At 33.5% G+C, this 16040-nt stretch overlaps 1 protein-coding gene across 1 annotated transcript in view; it reads right to left on the reverse strand.

Annotated features, from left to right (window-relative positions):
• Positions 1–16040, reverse strand: part of LOC143056305 (uncharacterized) — a 313066-nt gene that overhangs the window by 33452 nt on the left and 263574 nt on the right. The window contains exons 157-169 of the mRNA XM_076229390.1: positions 15685–15844; positions 14706–14931; positions 14015–14252; positions 13414–13602; positions 12689–12995; positions 10849–11262; positions 8279–8405; positions 6753–6847; positions 5078–5263; positions 4378–4558; positions 3686–3852; positions 3229–3356; positions 713–965 (exon numbers count right to left, since the gene is read on the reverse strand). Coding sequence (XP_076085505.1) covers positions 713–965; positions 3229–3356; positions 3686–3852; positions 4378–4558; positions 5078–5263; positions 6753–6847; positions 8279–8405; positions 10849–11262; positions 12689–12995; positions 13414–13602; positions 14015–14252; positions 14706–14931; positions 15685–15844 — 2671 coding nt within the window. The remainder of the gene's footprint in view (positions 1–712; positions 966–3228; positions 3357–3685; positions 3853–4377; positions 4559–5077; positions 5264–6752; positions 6848–8278; positions 8406–10848; positions 11263–12688; positions 12996–13413; positions 13603–14014; positions 14253–14705; positions 14932–15684; positions 15845–16040) is intronic.

A 16040-nucleotide genomic window follows, 5' to 3' on the forward strand; every position in this document is an offset into this window, starting at 1 on the left:
CTTAATTAATCATTTATCTTTCAAATAAAATTTACAGAATCACTTTAAGTAATGTAGATCAAAAGTAATAGGCAATAAATAAATGATCCTTATATATATCAAACATCTAATATATACATTTGTGTATTCAATTATGAGGTCAAATATTTGTTTATTGAAATGTATATTGTACACTGTATATTGCATTGGGTCTGTATAATTATGTAAGACTTAGGTTGATAGGTAATGTGGTCAATTTGATTGACAGTTTAGGAGGTGGGGCATTGTAATTAAAGGTCCACCTTGTCTCTGATAGTTTAGTGGTAATGACAGTTGTCAATCAAACTATTATTGTACCAATACTCAATTACTTAATCAAACTAATTAATAAACAGTCTGCAAATGAACACACCTTAATGACATACATTCTTAAATGAACTGCTCCAATAATAAATCCATTTTTCAGTTTATATGAGTATTATGTGCACATACATGAAAACCATAGGGAACTATATTTAAGTGTGAATACATTTAGTAACAGTAGCTAACCTGTCGTGTTGTTAGGGAGGCTGGTGCCTTAGTAAAGATTTAAAACAAGTTCTAATCTTTCCAAAAAACTAAATCCATTTAATACTTAATACATTTCACTTTATGTGTGTACAATATTTTTTTCATTACCAACCCAAGTCGTTTAAGTACCTGTACATTTGTTAATAAGTGTAGTTTAAATTACCTCCATTTGAAATTGTAGAAATATTCAGTTGTCTAGCTGCTCCATTATAAGCCCAGACTGTTGTATAGTAAGTCTTGCCATGTTCAAGATAAAATCCTGGTTGCAGAAGAACGCAGGCCTCATGTGACTTCTTGTTAACTTGTGTCAAGTTAGAAATGTCTGTCACATTTTCTAATGGTTCAGAACCTACGCTAACCACGTAGTATGAAATTCCAGATTCAGGATCAAAGAAGCCTTGCCAGTTGGCACAAATCTGTCAAAAGACACATAATAATAAATCAATGAAATACATTGGCTTCATTGGGTAAATAACGTTTTATTTAACAACTTAATAAATAAATTATGTATAGGTTTTCCAGTGGCAGATCAAGTGGGTGTGTTCTGGGGTTCCCCCCTCTTTTTTTTTTTTAACAATAACTGTATTTGAAGGGGTTCATATGGTTTGAACCCCCTTTAAAAAAATGGCTGGATCAGCCCCTGTTATCTTATTATACTAACTATCATAAAATAAACTGTTATCACAGAGATATGTCTCGTTTTTTTGTAATTTCGATAATGCAAATGTTGAAATAAAAAATAGCAACACTTTAACATGTAAGTTAACAAATATTCAAAGTCAATGAACTATGATTGAAGGTACATGGCTAAACAATCTCCATGTAAATGAGATGTGCCAATGCTAATATAACTGCATACCAAATACCATTGACTTAACATGAGTAGTTCTCTTTAAACCTAAACACAAACTAATACAAGTAAACTAAGCAAAATTTCAAAGTCAATAAACCATAACTGAAGTGGAGGGTATAAAATTTTCCATGGTAATGAGACATGCAAATGTTAATACAACTGCATACCAATTATCATAGACCTACCACTACTGGTTCCCCATAAACTGATCTAATCACAAACTAATACATGAAACTAAGCAAAAGTTTCAAAGTCAATAGACCATGACTGAGGGGGCAGGTCAGAAATGAGGTTTACCAATGCTTAAACAACTTCAAATCAATTATCATAACTGACCTCATCACAAACTAATACATTAAAACTAAGCAAAAATTTCAAAGTCAATAGACCATGAATGAGGGGGCAGGGCCAAATAATCTCCATGGAAATGAGATATGCTGATGCTTATACAACTGCATACCAATTATCATTACTTTACCACTAGTGGTTCCCCATAAATTATCCTAACACAAACTAATACATGAAAACTAAGCAAAAGTTTCAAAGTCAATAGACCATGACTGAGGGGGCGGGTCAGAAATGAGGTTTGCCAATGCTTAAACAACTGCATACCAATTATCATTAACCTACGACTAATGGTTCCCCATAAACTGACCTCATCACAAACTAATACATTAAAACTAAGCAAAAATTTCAAAGTCAATAGACCATGAATGAGGGGGCAGGGCCAAATAATCTACATGGAAATGAGATATGTTGATGCTTATACAACTGCATACCAATTATCATTAACCTACGACTAATGGTTCCCCATAAACTGACCTCATCACAAACTAATACATTAAAACTAAGCAAAAATTTCAAAGTCAATAGACCATGAATGAGGGGGCAGGGCCAAATAATCTACATGGAAATGAGATATGTTGATGCTTATACAACTGCATACCAATTATCATTACTTTACCACTAGTGTTTCCCCATAAACTGACCTAATCACAAACTAATACATGAAAACTAAGCAAAAGTTTCAGTCAATAGACCATAATTGAGGGGGCGGGGTCAAATAATCTCCATGGTAATGAGATGTGCCAATACTTATACAACTGCATACCAAATATCTTTGACTTACCACTAGTAGTTCACCATAAACTAGACCTAATCACAAACTAATACATTGTTGACGCCGTTGCTATCGCCATCGCCACCGCCACCGGAAACAGCATACCTATGTCTCGCTTTTTGATTCCGTCAAGCGACACAATAAAACTGTTAAATCTTTTGCTAATACAACTTATATCCATTGAAACAAGAATGTGTCCAAAGTACACGGATGCCCCACTCGCACTATCCTTTTCCATGTTCCATGGACCGTGAAATTGGATAATTATCTAATTTGGAATTAAAATTAGAAAGATCATATCATAAGCAACAAGTGTACTAAGTTTCAAGTTGATTGGACTTCAGCTTCATCAAAAACTACCTTGACCAAAAACTTTAACCTGGACGGACGAACGGAACCACAGACGGACGGACGGGCGGACGGACGGACGAACGGAGCCACAGACCAGAAAACATAATGCCCCTCTACTATCGTAGGTGGGGCATAAATATCTTTTAATGCCATTCATATTAATTTTATATTCAATATACCCGTAACATAAAATGCCATCGTGAATTTAAACAAGACTATGGCTGAAGATACATGGTCCCCCTACTCTTTTATTGGTGTAAATATAGGAAAAATTAAACTTGAGGAACATTTCGGGGCTACCCAGGTTTACCCCTTTAAATTGTCTATAAATAGACAGAGGAATGTGAAAGCTTACCACGTCTGGATCTTTTGTGAATGCAAGATCAACTCCATAACTCTGTCCATCATAAACTTTGCCTGCAACTGGAGGGGTTGGGTCCACAATGATTGGCTGGTCTGCTGCTCTAATTGTTCTCAGGTCCACTGTAATTAAAATTTAACTTCATATACAAATTGTATTGAGGACTATTCCATGGAAAGTTGTTTTGGGGTTTGGACGACAATTGATGTAATTTGTGTTTCTCCTCTTAAATTTTGCATCAATTATCAGAGAATTTCCAAAACAGTAGTCATGACATTTAAAATATTTTCTTTGGTAATATGTCATCATTTCAATATGGGTAATACAATACTATAAAATGATAAGAAACTTAAACAGATTTTAACTTTTGTGTATGCCCTAAACAATAGTATTTTCCGACACATACATGATAAAATCTTTATAATTTGTCTTTGAAATCACCAGGACTCACCATTATTTATAGCTTTGTTTTTGACCCATATTGGTATACCAGCTGTAATGGATACAGTAAGCATAACAAAATCGCTGTAATCTAGACGTGTCCATGGAAGTTCATAACAATCCCTCTGGGTGAGACCAAGGCAGCAATCATTATACAATATACCTGACTCAGGATCACTGAAAAACATAACATAAATAGATTAATATATAACCGTCTCTTTGGACAAGACAAAGATGGCAATCATTACATTTAATTCAGGTTGATAGCATGCCAAAGTCAATAATATAAAAGAACAGAGTTCCAATGTTCCCCACGTTGCACTTATTCTATATATCAAGGAGCATAACTCTTTAAAATTGATCCTTTACCGATCAGACAGAAGGAGAGACAGATGGAAGGACGCCCGGTAAATCCATATTGAAGGTTCCTTGCAATGCGTTATGCAGGGTATAATAACGCTGTTCTTTACTAGAAAAAATTGCAGAGTGAGATTTCAAATGTGCAAGGTATAAGTCTGCAAATAAACATGTCATAATTTCTGACTTCAAATCAACTATTCATTGCTCATATATGTCTTTAGCTGGCATCAGAAATCATAAATATAAGTTTATTGTCTGACCCAGCTGCAGATGAAAACCTCAATATTTCATATTAGAAGACAGTATGGTACCATAAGACAAACAAAGTTATTTAATACTTACGTTGAATTGTGTCTGTAGGTCAGGTTATATTGGAATTCATCATACCCAATGTTGTACAGCTCATATATAAAAGGAGGTGAATTGTCAACGATGTAAGGGGTTGTGTGGCAAACAGTTGTTGCTAAGGGGCCTCCATATTTGACTCCATTCATAGCTCTTACTGTGATGAAATATTGGTCATCTGCAAATATAACAGGCCTCAATTAGAATTGATTCTAGCATTAACAATTTTTTTTTACCTTTTAAAACTTATTCTATTGTATGACGACCTACTTAAATTTTTTACTATAAATAAGGCAAACTCCACTAGGGAATATTCACCTATCAAATTGTAGAATTATTGCATGTCCTTTTGGTTCCTTAAACTTAACGCATGCGCTTCTGAAAAACTATACACTACATATACTTTTCACAAAAGTTTCCATATTTCAGGATTTTCCTCCATCATATTTTTTTGTGTTGTCTGGTTGCTGCCTCCAAAATCCCTATCTGTATGATTCTTATAAATATATTACACCTAGCTTTCATATTCAGGTAGTCAAAAGAAAAACTTTTAAAATTTCTTTGTTTATATACATATAGTGAAAGCATTGATTTTGAAGCTAAAATGGGCATCCGACTTAAAGTGGGAATGACTTTTACTCCAGTACCAATGGTTATAATTCTAGTTATCACAAGGTATCAATCAATAGGAAAATACCTGGTAGCTGTGTATAAGGTGCTGGTATAGGACTTATCATAGCACTGTGTGTCCACTGAGATATGTCAAACAGATGAGCATGTGGATCATGATGTTCGTGGATGGTTTCTTCACAGATTTGAGTTCCAACAGTAATGGTGATAAAGAGAAGACCACTTTCTCTGTCTTCAAATCCATCCCAATTTGCTGAAAAACACCAAAATACAGAACCATTAATAACCATTATTAAAAAATTACAACTTTCATGTTTTAGGATTGTCCTACAATGTATGGAAAGTCATTCTATAAGTAACATGTGTGGAAATGCATTGTATAAATAACGTGAGTCTCATACCTGCCAACTGTCACTATTTGCGGGGGATTTCCCCCATGGAGGCTCTCAAATTGAAATTTTGAAAAAGCAATTTTGTCCACAAATTAAACAAAACAATTAATTTTACTAAGACTTAAGGCTTATAAAAGTATGAAGAAGCCAAAAAACAACATTAAAATGTATTTGCATGCCCCCTTGAAGGTTTTTTAGGACTATGACAGCCATCTTGCACACAAAACCCCCATGGGCAAATTGAAAAGTTGGCAGGTATGGAGTCTAAATGCCTTCTTAAAACAAGAATGTGTCCCAAGTACACGTATGCCCCATTTGCACTATCATTTTCTATGTTCAGAGGACAGTGAAATTGGGATAAAAACTCTAATTTGGCATTAAAATTAGAAAGATCATATCATAGGGAACATGTTTACTAAGTTTCAAGTTGATTGGACTTCAACTTCATCAAAAACTACCTTGACCAAAAACTTTAACCTGAAGCGGGACAAACAGACGGACGAGCGGACGGACGAACAGAATGGACGGACCAATGAACAGACGAATATTTTGTCATATAGATACATAAACTGATTACTGAAGACTAAAAACGACTTCCAGCAAACCGGAAGTGGCCAATTATCTCCCATTCTACATACAAAAGTATATAAAAACTATATATTTTTGGAATCAAGATTGAAAGAAGCTATCATATGAGACCGGAAGTACGAACGAATGAACGAACAGACCCACATACCAGAAAACATAATGCTCCTCTACTATCGTAGGTGGGGCATAATAACTTGTGAGGAAAGGCATTATATTAATAACATGACACATGTATGTTTCTGGCATAAAAGGACACTGATCTTTTTTTTCAACACATTTTTTTGTAATGTAAAATGTTTAGAATGCTATGACCAAAGCACTATATTTTGTGAATCTCAAAAGTAGTGATGAACCTTGGAAGGTTTAGAAATCCAAGTCAGTTCCATAGGGTTTTGATTGCATTTTAAACAATCTTTACCCAAAAACACAATATTTTCTTTGCGATGGTGTAATTTTCATATATTTCTTAGGTAAAAATGTTTATTATCTGTATCTTCTTCTCCTATATCTATCACATTTAGGAAAGCTAATTGATGTTTCCAAGTTTTTGGTCTTGATTGTACCTTACAAAGGTTACAGTGAACAAATTAATTTGAGTGAATAAGAAAATAACTTGATTAGGTCAAACATTAATCTTCTTTCATATGAATACACCAACAAAACTAGAAAATTATAAAAAGGGCTTTTCATAAAAAATTTTTTTTATGAAAATTGGTTGCTATACAGTATTCGAGAAACCTGTGAATCATACATAAGTTTTACCTGAGATATAATTATTTGCTCTTGTATACATCATGTCATTCATAAACATTGGTCCATTGAAAACAGCCAATGATTCTGGTCCATCTTGTATTACTCTACAAAACAAAGATAAAATGACAGTTTTCAAACTGTAAAATCAAGGCATTACCTAACCCTTCAAATTCAGGTTCAACAAATGTACTATAACAATACACTTCTATCACATAAGTATATATAACATTATATGTAGGGTTGACTTAACATTTATTATCTCCCCTTTTCACATTATTTTTGTGATTATTTAGGGTATTGAGCAGTGTTTTCTATGGAAAACGGTTATAAATAAAAGGAAGTATGTGTATATATATATATATTATATATATATATAAGTCTGAAAATTACTCCAAACAGTGTTAGAGTTAGATTTTCTACTGACAATTTTTTGTTCGTCCCTCAGCAGGATTCGAATAGTATTCGATATAGTATCTCTATCAGAGTGATAGAGATACATGGTTAATACAAATATTTATATAAGTCTGAAAATTACTCCAAACAGTGTTAGAGTTAGAGCGCTGGACATGAGGCTAAGCGATTGGTGCTGTAGTGTATCAAAGGTGTGAGTTCGAATCCAGCTGAGGGACGAACAAAAAATCGTCAGTAGAAAATCTAACTCTAACACTGTTTGGAGTAATTTTCAGACTTATATAAATATTTGTATTAACCATGTATCTCTATCACTCTGAGATCCAGTGGGCATATATTTTGTATGGTTTGTCACTTGTTTAGACTTGTTTGTATGATATACTTATTTCTAGTGACTGTATAATGAAATGCATCATGATCCCATATGATATATAAAAATTGTTGAGTTAGATTACTGACAAATGAAAAATACATTGTGTATAAAAATAATAATATAACATCTACACACGCTTAAAAAACATGTGTCTCATGTCTATCTCTAGATTATCCTTCCGTGACAAGGTAACACTACGACTATTGAAGTTATATTTTTATATAGCGGATGTGGTCGAGTGGTCTAGAGCGCTGGACATGAGGCTAAGCGATTGGTGTTGTAGTGTATCAAAGGTGTGAGTTCGAATCCCGCTGAAGGACGAACAAAAAATTGTCAGTAGAAAATCTAACTCTAACACTGTTTGGAGTAATTTTCAGACTTATATAAATATTTGTATTAACCATGTATCTCTATCACTCTGAGATCCAGTGGGCAAATATATATATCATCAGTCAAAAAATACATACAACTTCCAACATGTTTACTAATAGTCTTGAAAACAAGATAAGCATCAGGTAATAATAAAATGACAAGGATTTCTCTGTGATGTCATGCAAGTATAACCCCATTTACTTTATTGCCAAAAACTTTCTTGTTCAGTGAATAAAATATTTGGTCAGAAGCCAATAAATTCCTGCTGATCTGAAAACCTTAACAAACTGACCCACTGCCCAAACTTGCTTTTTTATTTTTGAAGTCCTATAGCTAACCAGTTCATACAGATTTTACTGTAGCAACAAATTATACATACCTGTGATTTTTAATTGCAGAGTTTATACCTCTACACCAAATTCCGAAGTCTGGTCTATCGGCTGGTATTATCTTTGAATTGCAATCTACCACTTCCAAATAATCAATGGTGCTGTTGTTTATCGGCCCTTAAATTATATGTTGTATGATTATTTACAATTGAATATATTGGTGAAATCCTACTCAATCCAGCACTGTAAGTTGTGAGACAAAGAATATTTTTCAAAATATACTACCATTTTTTTAATTGTACTAAATCAACCCTTACTGTGACATGGTGATGATCACATTTTGTATGACTTCAATACTCATGCTTTAATTGAGATAAAACCTTCATGCTAATTTTAAAACTTCAGTTGAGATAAATCAAAGCCTTAAAGGCTGTAAAAGCAATTGCTGTCATGTTAATGTTTGGGGACTTTTATTTTTCATCCACATATATATAATAATTAAACCTGACATGAGTGTTGTCTAGTTAGAAGTAAGAAGGTTTTAACTTTATATAAATAAAAGACTTTAGCAGAAAGTCATTTTCAATATGTTTTATATTTCACAAGGAGACAACACGTTTACCAGGCTAAAGTTGGGGTCAAATATACATGTGCTGAAACATATAACTCAAAAAGAAATCATCATGGATTATCCCCTGGTAGTGTTTGTAACTGGGCAATAATTTCCTTTATTGATTTAATTTTAACAATTTTCATTATTAATTTATATTTAACCATTAACACAAATGATTAAGTTAAAACATTTCAACTTTCCAGACGCAAATGTTAAAAAACGGGAAAGAAATAAAATATCTTACAAGACATAAACATGTAAAGAATAAATATATATTTCAGCTTAATAAAAATATTTTCATAATGGTACTTTGTCATCATTTTTAAAGCTAAGTTCCAAACATTATTGCTCAGTTGATATACATGTATGTCCTTCTGATGCGGTACGAGCACAGGCACTTGTTTCTATCCAAAATAGTTTTATATGGATAGCCGACCTTCCTATGGATAGAAACAAGTGCATGTGGGTACGAGATAACTATAATTCTCATGCAATCCCGAAAAGGGGGGGGGGGGGGGGGTCATCACAGACAAACATGACATTAAATCGTTATCACTGATGTATTGTTTAGGGCCAGTTGAAGGACACCTCCGGGTGCGGGAATTTTTCGCTGCATTGAAGACCTGTTGGTGACCTTCTGCTGTTGTATGTTTTTCTATCGTTGGGTTGTTGTCTCTTTGACACATTCCCCATTTCCATTCTCAATTTTATTATACGAACAAGAACAAACAGCTCTACGTTGCTTTGACATTTATCAATTTTCAGGAAACATTGCGAAAAATGATCTTCAATATTTCGAAAACATGTGAAATAAAATTGCTAACACGGTGGACCGTCGAGTGTCAACAAACGTAGTAGACTTGTTCACTGAAAAGACGAGGATAATGGTTTCATCTGACATTTGTTATGCATTCCCAGTTTTGATCATGATATTTAAAAAGACGTACTTTTTTTCAATCTATGTAACTAGAAAATTCCAAATTGAAATATCTCTTCATCTGGACCGACTTGGCATCTACTACGTTTGGACGGGTCCATTTCATTAGTAAGGTGATCGATAAATATTACGGAGTTTGACAGAAAAGGAAAACGAACTTATTGTTATGTGTTTTCAACAAGGGTTTCGTTCCGCTAAATTATTTGCGCAAACAAAGTTTGTCTATTTTTAGATTACAGGTAATCATTTGACACTACGCATTAACCTGTGTAGTGATTTTGATTTTACGATAAATGTATGAATGAACGATAATTTTATGAATGAACAAGAGCACCTGACCTCTTAAAGAAACACAAATTAAACATATAAAACCGTATTTAATAGGAGATAATTCAGTTAAATTTTCAATACTAAATCAACAACTGAAATGAATCCATATTTTGTTGAAACATCGTACGAACGGCGGAAAACGGAATCGCAGTTATAAAAATGTACTTTTTTTCACTCGGACTTCTATGTTATTTGATAGTCAAACGGTTGACCCTTTAAATACAAAAATACATCTACAAGAACATATTCTGAAACTTCTTAAATCCACTAACGTTTTTTTAAAGTTTCAAGCTATGTATTGCATTAGAAAACATACATAGGTGTTAAAGAATGACAGATCAGGAGCCTGTTTAACAAAATACTATGGCTTGATATGGGTGGAGTCTCTGATCTGGGTCACAAAGATGGCCATACGCGATAGCATAAAAGCAATTGCTTTAAAAAATTAAAGCTATCTATACATTTGTAAGTATTGAGAGTGAACACTTTTTCACATGAAATACTGTCCCTTTTATGAAGGACACTTTTTCATACAAAATATTGTCCTTCCTTTGAGGGACCCTTTTTCACAATTGTGGACACAATTTCATAGGTAAATATCGTCCAGATGATAGTTCAAAAATAACATTAAGTCAGTGGACACAATTTACTGTGATATAGTGTCCGGTACTTGGTATCGTTTTAACAAACCAATGCTGATCCATTGTATTCACTTTACTTCATGTAAAAAGATAACTAACCTGTAGTTGGAGGAGTAACATCCACCATAATAGCAGGGGTAGAAATAATACTCTCAAATCCTAAGGTATTTATGATACGGAAGTTGAAGTAATGTGTCTTATTATGGGTCAGCCACAAAGTATTATAATCAAAACTCAAGATATGTCCAATACCAAGTCTTTCATAATGCTGGAACAACCCAGACTGGGCAAGCTTATAGTGATGGCCTTCTATTCCTTCCAGTAGTTCACATGTAGCATTCATAAAGTCATAATTGAAGCTCATGCATTTGGTTTTTGGCATATCTGCACATCGTTTTGCACAATCACCATGTGTAGCTTCCCTGGAGGCAGCCCCTCCAAATGGCGCAATCAGTCGACCTATTCTGAAGTCTGTGAACATTTCCATAACTTTATGATTATGTGGGTCATTACCTACAATAATGAATGGTACCTTATTACATGTTTACTTATTTTTCATTTCCATCAAAATTTTATAACAAAAATTAAAACATTATTGGAAATGATTATAAATCTTTAAAAAAATATATGTAAATGAAAACATTTAAGTTGATTGCTGATCAGTTCATCATATGTGTTTTGGCTAACTACTTTTTAGATATTTCTTTAGTATGAAATAATAATAATATTTGGAAACATTGTCTTACAGTTTGTTAAGCAAGCACATACAATGATTACTTTATGTAACTTTAAATTTGCTTACTTTAACTTAAAACCTAAATTCTTATTTAGCTGTCAATTTCATGTTGAGCATTCATAAAACTTTATTTTGTAAAAACATCCAAAAACCACAACAAACACTCTAATTTTTAAATATTTATTTATCTTTATCAATTCATATAATTTCAAACGTAAAAAAAAAAAATCAGGAAAATTTTGGTAAATTTGTCCAACACTAATTAGCCTTTTATCTTATTGCAAGCTCTAGCAATGCAATTTTGGCAATTTCCTTTAGGCTTGTATGCAAATATTGCAAAACCATAGTCTTTCCTCAATTTACAGTATTTCTGAAGTGTAACTAAAAACTTACTTAGATCTGGTGGGAAATATGCATCAGTATTAACATTGACAGTGTTCCATGGAATAACTTGATCTCCCCACAACCCTCCCCTCACACCCCTCCCCCCAAAGAAACTCTAAAACTTACTTAGATCTGGTGGGAAATATGCATCAGTATTAACATTGACAGTGTTCCATGGAATTACTTGATTTCACCACAGCCCTCACTCCACAGAAACTCTAAAACTTACTTAGATCTGGTGGAACATATGCAGCAGCATCTACATTGACTGTGTTCCATGGAATTACTTGATATCCCACACCCCTCCCCCCACAGAAACTTACTTAGATCTGGTGGAACATAGGCATCAGCATCTACATTGACAGTGTTCCATGGAATTACTTGATATCCCACACCCCTCCCCCCACAGAAACTTACTTAGATCTGGTGGAACATATGCATCAGCATCTACATTGACAGTGTTCCATGGAATTACTTGATCTCCCACACCCCTCCCCCCACAGAAACTTACTTAGATCTGGTGGAACATATGCATCAGCATCTACATTGACAGTGTTCCATGGAATTACTTGATCACCCCACACCCCTCCCCCCACAGAAACTCCAAAACTTACTTAGATCTGGTGGAACATATGCAGCAGCATCTACATTGACTGTGTTCCATGGAATAACTTGATCGCCCCACACCCCTCCCCCACAGAAACTCTAAAACTTACTTAGATCTGGTGGAACATATGCAGCAGCATCTACATTGACAGTGTTCCATGGAATTACTTCAGCACCCCGCACCCTTCCCCCCACAGAAACTCCAAAACTTACTTAGATCTGGTGGAACATATGCAGCAGCATCTACATTGACTGTGTTCCATGGAATTACTTGATCCCCCCACACTTGTTTTCCATATCCCAATCCAACTTGTGTCAGAACTATTTCAGAGTCTTCGTATACAACAACAGATGCCTTCATCACGGCTGGATTACTGGTTGATAAAAAGTCTTCTGTGAATCGACCACCAGGAAGAGTTACATCATATGTATGTAGGTCACATGTTGCCATGGAGCGCTCACCAGCGTCATTTTGTGCATACATTGTAAAAAACAGAGGAACTCCAGTAGCACTAAGTCTCTGAAAATACAACATATTAAATTAACAAGAGTATAATTGGCCGATTCAGAATCTAAAGTAATATGGGTAATTTCATTGTTCGTACCCCAAAATGAAAATAACGTCAGGACATTGGTTGAATTTTCATTGTGGACGTTTTCGTGTAAACTTTTGAAAATATTACCCAGAATGCATTAGATTCTGAAATGGCGAATTGTTGGTTCTTTATATATTAACTGGAAACTTTCTTCTCTAAAATATAAAGTGGATTCATTTTCGTGGAGACTTAAAAAAAAAATTTGGATTTCATTATTATACGATTGCTTCCAATTAATATTCATTTTGGCATACAATTTTGATGATGCAATAATATTTTGAAAACTTTATAATAAAAATCTATCCTCTGAATACTAGATACAAGCATGTTATTAAAACTTGCCTCATCAACTGATGTTTTTGGTCCACCAAGAGTATGCTGGTCCATTACATCTTTTCCTCCCGGTACTGTTCCAACATCAAGGAAGTAAGCCACGTCACTTCTGTCGTCCTCAGCACGTACAGCGATTTCAAACATTGGCTCTACATAATCTCTATCTGCTATCTGTTCAACTTCACAACTTGGCGTAGCCTAAATAATAAAATATAGAAACGTACTTGTTGTAATTTATGGACATTTTCTTATCATTAAGAATATGGTAATGTTCAGAATGCTGAAAGGTATCTCATGTTGCTCAATTAGATTTTCAATTTTTTAAAGTATTTTATTGTTTGGATTTTTCTCATCAATAATCTTATCCCTATTTCTCTTCACTTTTCTACACAACCTCTGAAACACCATGTATCAATTCTAAATATTTCAAAAATCTAAAATTGCATTTTAGTCTAATCTGACAAATTCACAATAATAAATGCATGCAATAATTTACAGTATTCAAAAGTTTTTACCCAGGAGTTAAAAAATTGCAAAGTTTTCAACATCAAAACATAGAACATTTTAAAGGACTTCAACAGAAACTTCAATACGTAATTTCTTTTATTACCCTTCTCTTTCTTCCTGGTATATCATCATCAGTAAATGGTGAAATATCTGGAGGAGTTTTGTCTTCTTCATCTTTCCTGTTGTCGATCAGTTTCTTAGTTATCGTTGGAGCCTTGTACGACCATAGTTCAGCTTTAAACAAGGTTTTCTTAAACTTAGTAAGACCAAGATTGACCTCTAAGGTCACCAGGGCAAACAACTTCAGCTCAATTGGAGTCAGTTTCAAGTACATAACCAGACTGTAAAGAAAATTTAAATGATTCAAATATTCATCAGCGCAACAAAAAGTGGTCAAGTTATAAGGCACTAGACACATTTATTGAACACTTTATTTTTTTAACATTTAATGCCTTTCCAAAGTTAATACAATAAAATTGAGAATGGTGAATGTATCCAAGAGACAAGAACTCGACCAAAGAGCAGAAAACAGGAGAAAGCCACCAATAGGTCAACCTCTACAAAATAATTTTTCAGGTCTCATTAAGAATAAAAGATGTGGTATGATTGCCAGGAAAACAACTTTCTCCCAACGTTCAAATGATGTGGATGTAAGCAATTTAAGGCAATTATTTTATTTCATTTATTAATAAGTAACCCAAAAATAAATACACAATTGATTTAAAAAGACAAAAAGTGCCAAATAACTCAACACAAAACATCCCAATTTATAGTAAAACTTTAAATCCACCTACCCAACATCTAGAGGGAACTTATTGAAAGTAATCTCAGCTGTTGTTGGGAAACGCAGGTCCATAATTCTTCCCTCTAAGCGAAGCTTTCCGTACAGTAAAAATCCAATACCCAGTTCACCATAGACCGTCACTCCAGCATAAGGTTCTACACCACATATAGCCTTCATTTCTAACACTTTGGCTGCAATTTCAAACTTCATTCCATAGTATGCTCCAGCACCAAATGCTGAAAATTGTTAAAACTTATGATAAAATTTATTCTCACACTAAAAATAACAACCAATTTTCCTGGATGTGACACTTATTTCATTTAATCTAGACTAATAACTATGAAACATAGCTATAGTAAACATAATGTAATACAAAATGGTTTTTTTTTTATAGTTTTGTTTTATTAATAAAAGTCTTTGGTTTGATAAAAACATACTTATGAACTATCCCATTAAATCTTATGTAGAAATTATGTTCATAGGGACTTAATAACATTAACGTTCCCAATTTTCCTGCACCAGATGTGCATTTCCAAAATACATGTCTCTTCAGTGATGCTTGTGGCCAAACTATTTGAAATCCAAAGCTTATATAAAAGATGAAGAGCTATAATTCAAAAGGTCCAAAAAGTATAGCCAAATCCGTGAAAGGGATCAGAGCTTTGCATGAGGGAGATACATTCCTTAATTTATAATAATTTCTAACATTTTGTAACAGCAAATTTTAATAACACAAAAAATCCATATTTTCAACTTAACCTGTCTAAATGTGAAATTACTTCAGTAAATCAGTTACATGCTAATTTTAAGTTATATCTTTTGAGCAGCATTTTTTTTCAGTTTTCCTGAATCCACGAAAAAATTGTTACCCACAAAAATAAATGAATTGAAATATTAATATTGAGATATAAAAAATAGGCAATATACTTAGGTTGAAAACAGCATATATTTTTGGACTGAAACATACAAATAAATTTATGATTACTTACAGAACTGCATTGGTATAATTCCACCCACCATCATGTTAATACTGTAGCTAAACAGTGTTATATCCTGTTTAGGAAAGCTGAAGTCTCCTCCAAGTGTAAAGTCAAATGATTTAAACACCTCGTCTCCATTGGACAGTAGCTTGGTAAGGAACTCAGAATACTAAAAATAGATAATTGAAAAACAATAATAAATACCTCAAATATTATTTTCTTTTTTATGAATAAATCTACTTTATTTAAGGATTTTACTGTTTACCACAAAAAAATATAGCTTTTTAGAGCTAATGCGTGTTTACATGTAGGTCAACTTTCCATAAAATAAACATTCCCAAGGGAAATAACTAACAAAAACAGAA

This window comes from Mytilus galloprovincialis, chromosome 13 (assembly GCF_965363235.1).
Source record: "Mytilus galloprovincialis chromosome 13, xbMytGall1.hap1.1, whole genome shotgun sequence".
In the NCBI taxonomy this organism is placed as follows: Eukaryota; Metazoa; Mollusca; class Bivalvia; order Mytilida; family Mytilidae; genus Mytilus; species Mytilus galloprovincialis.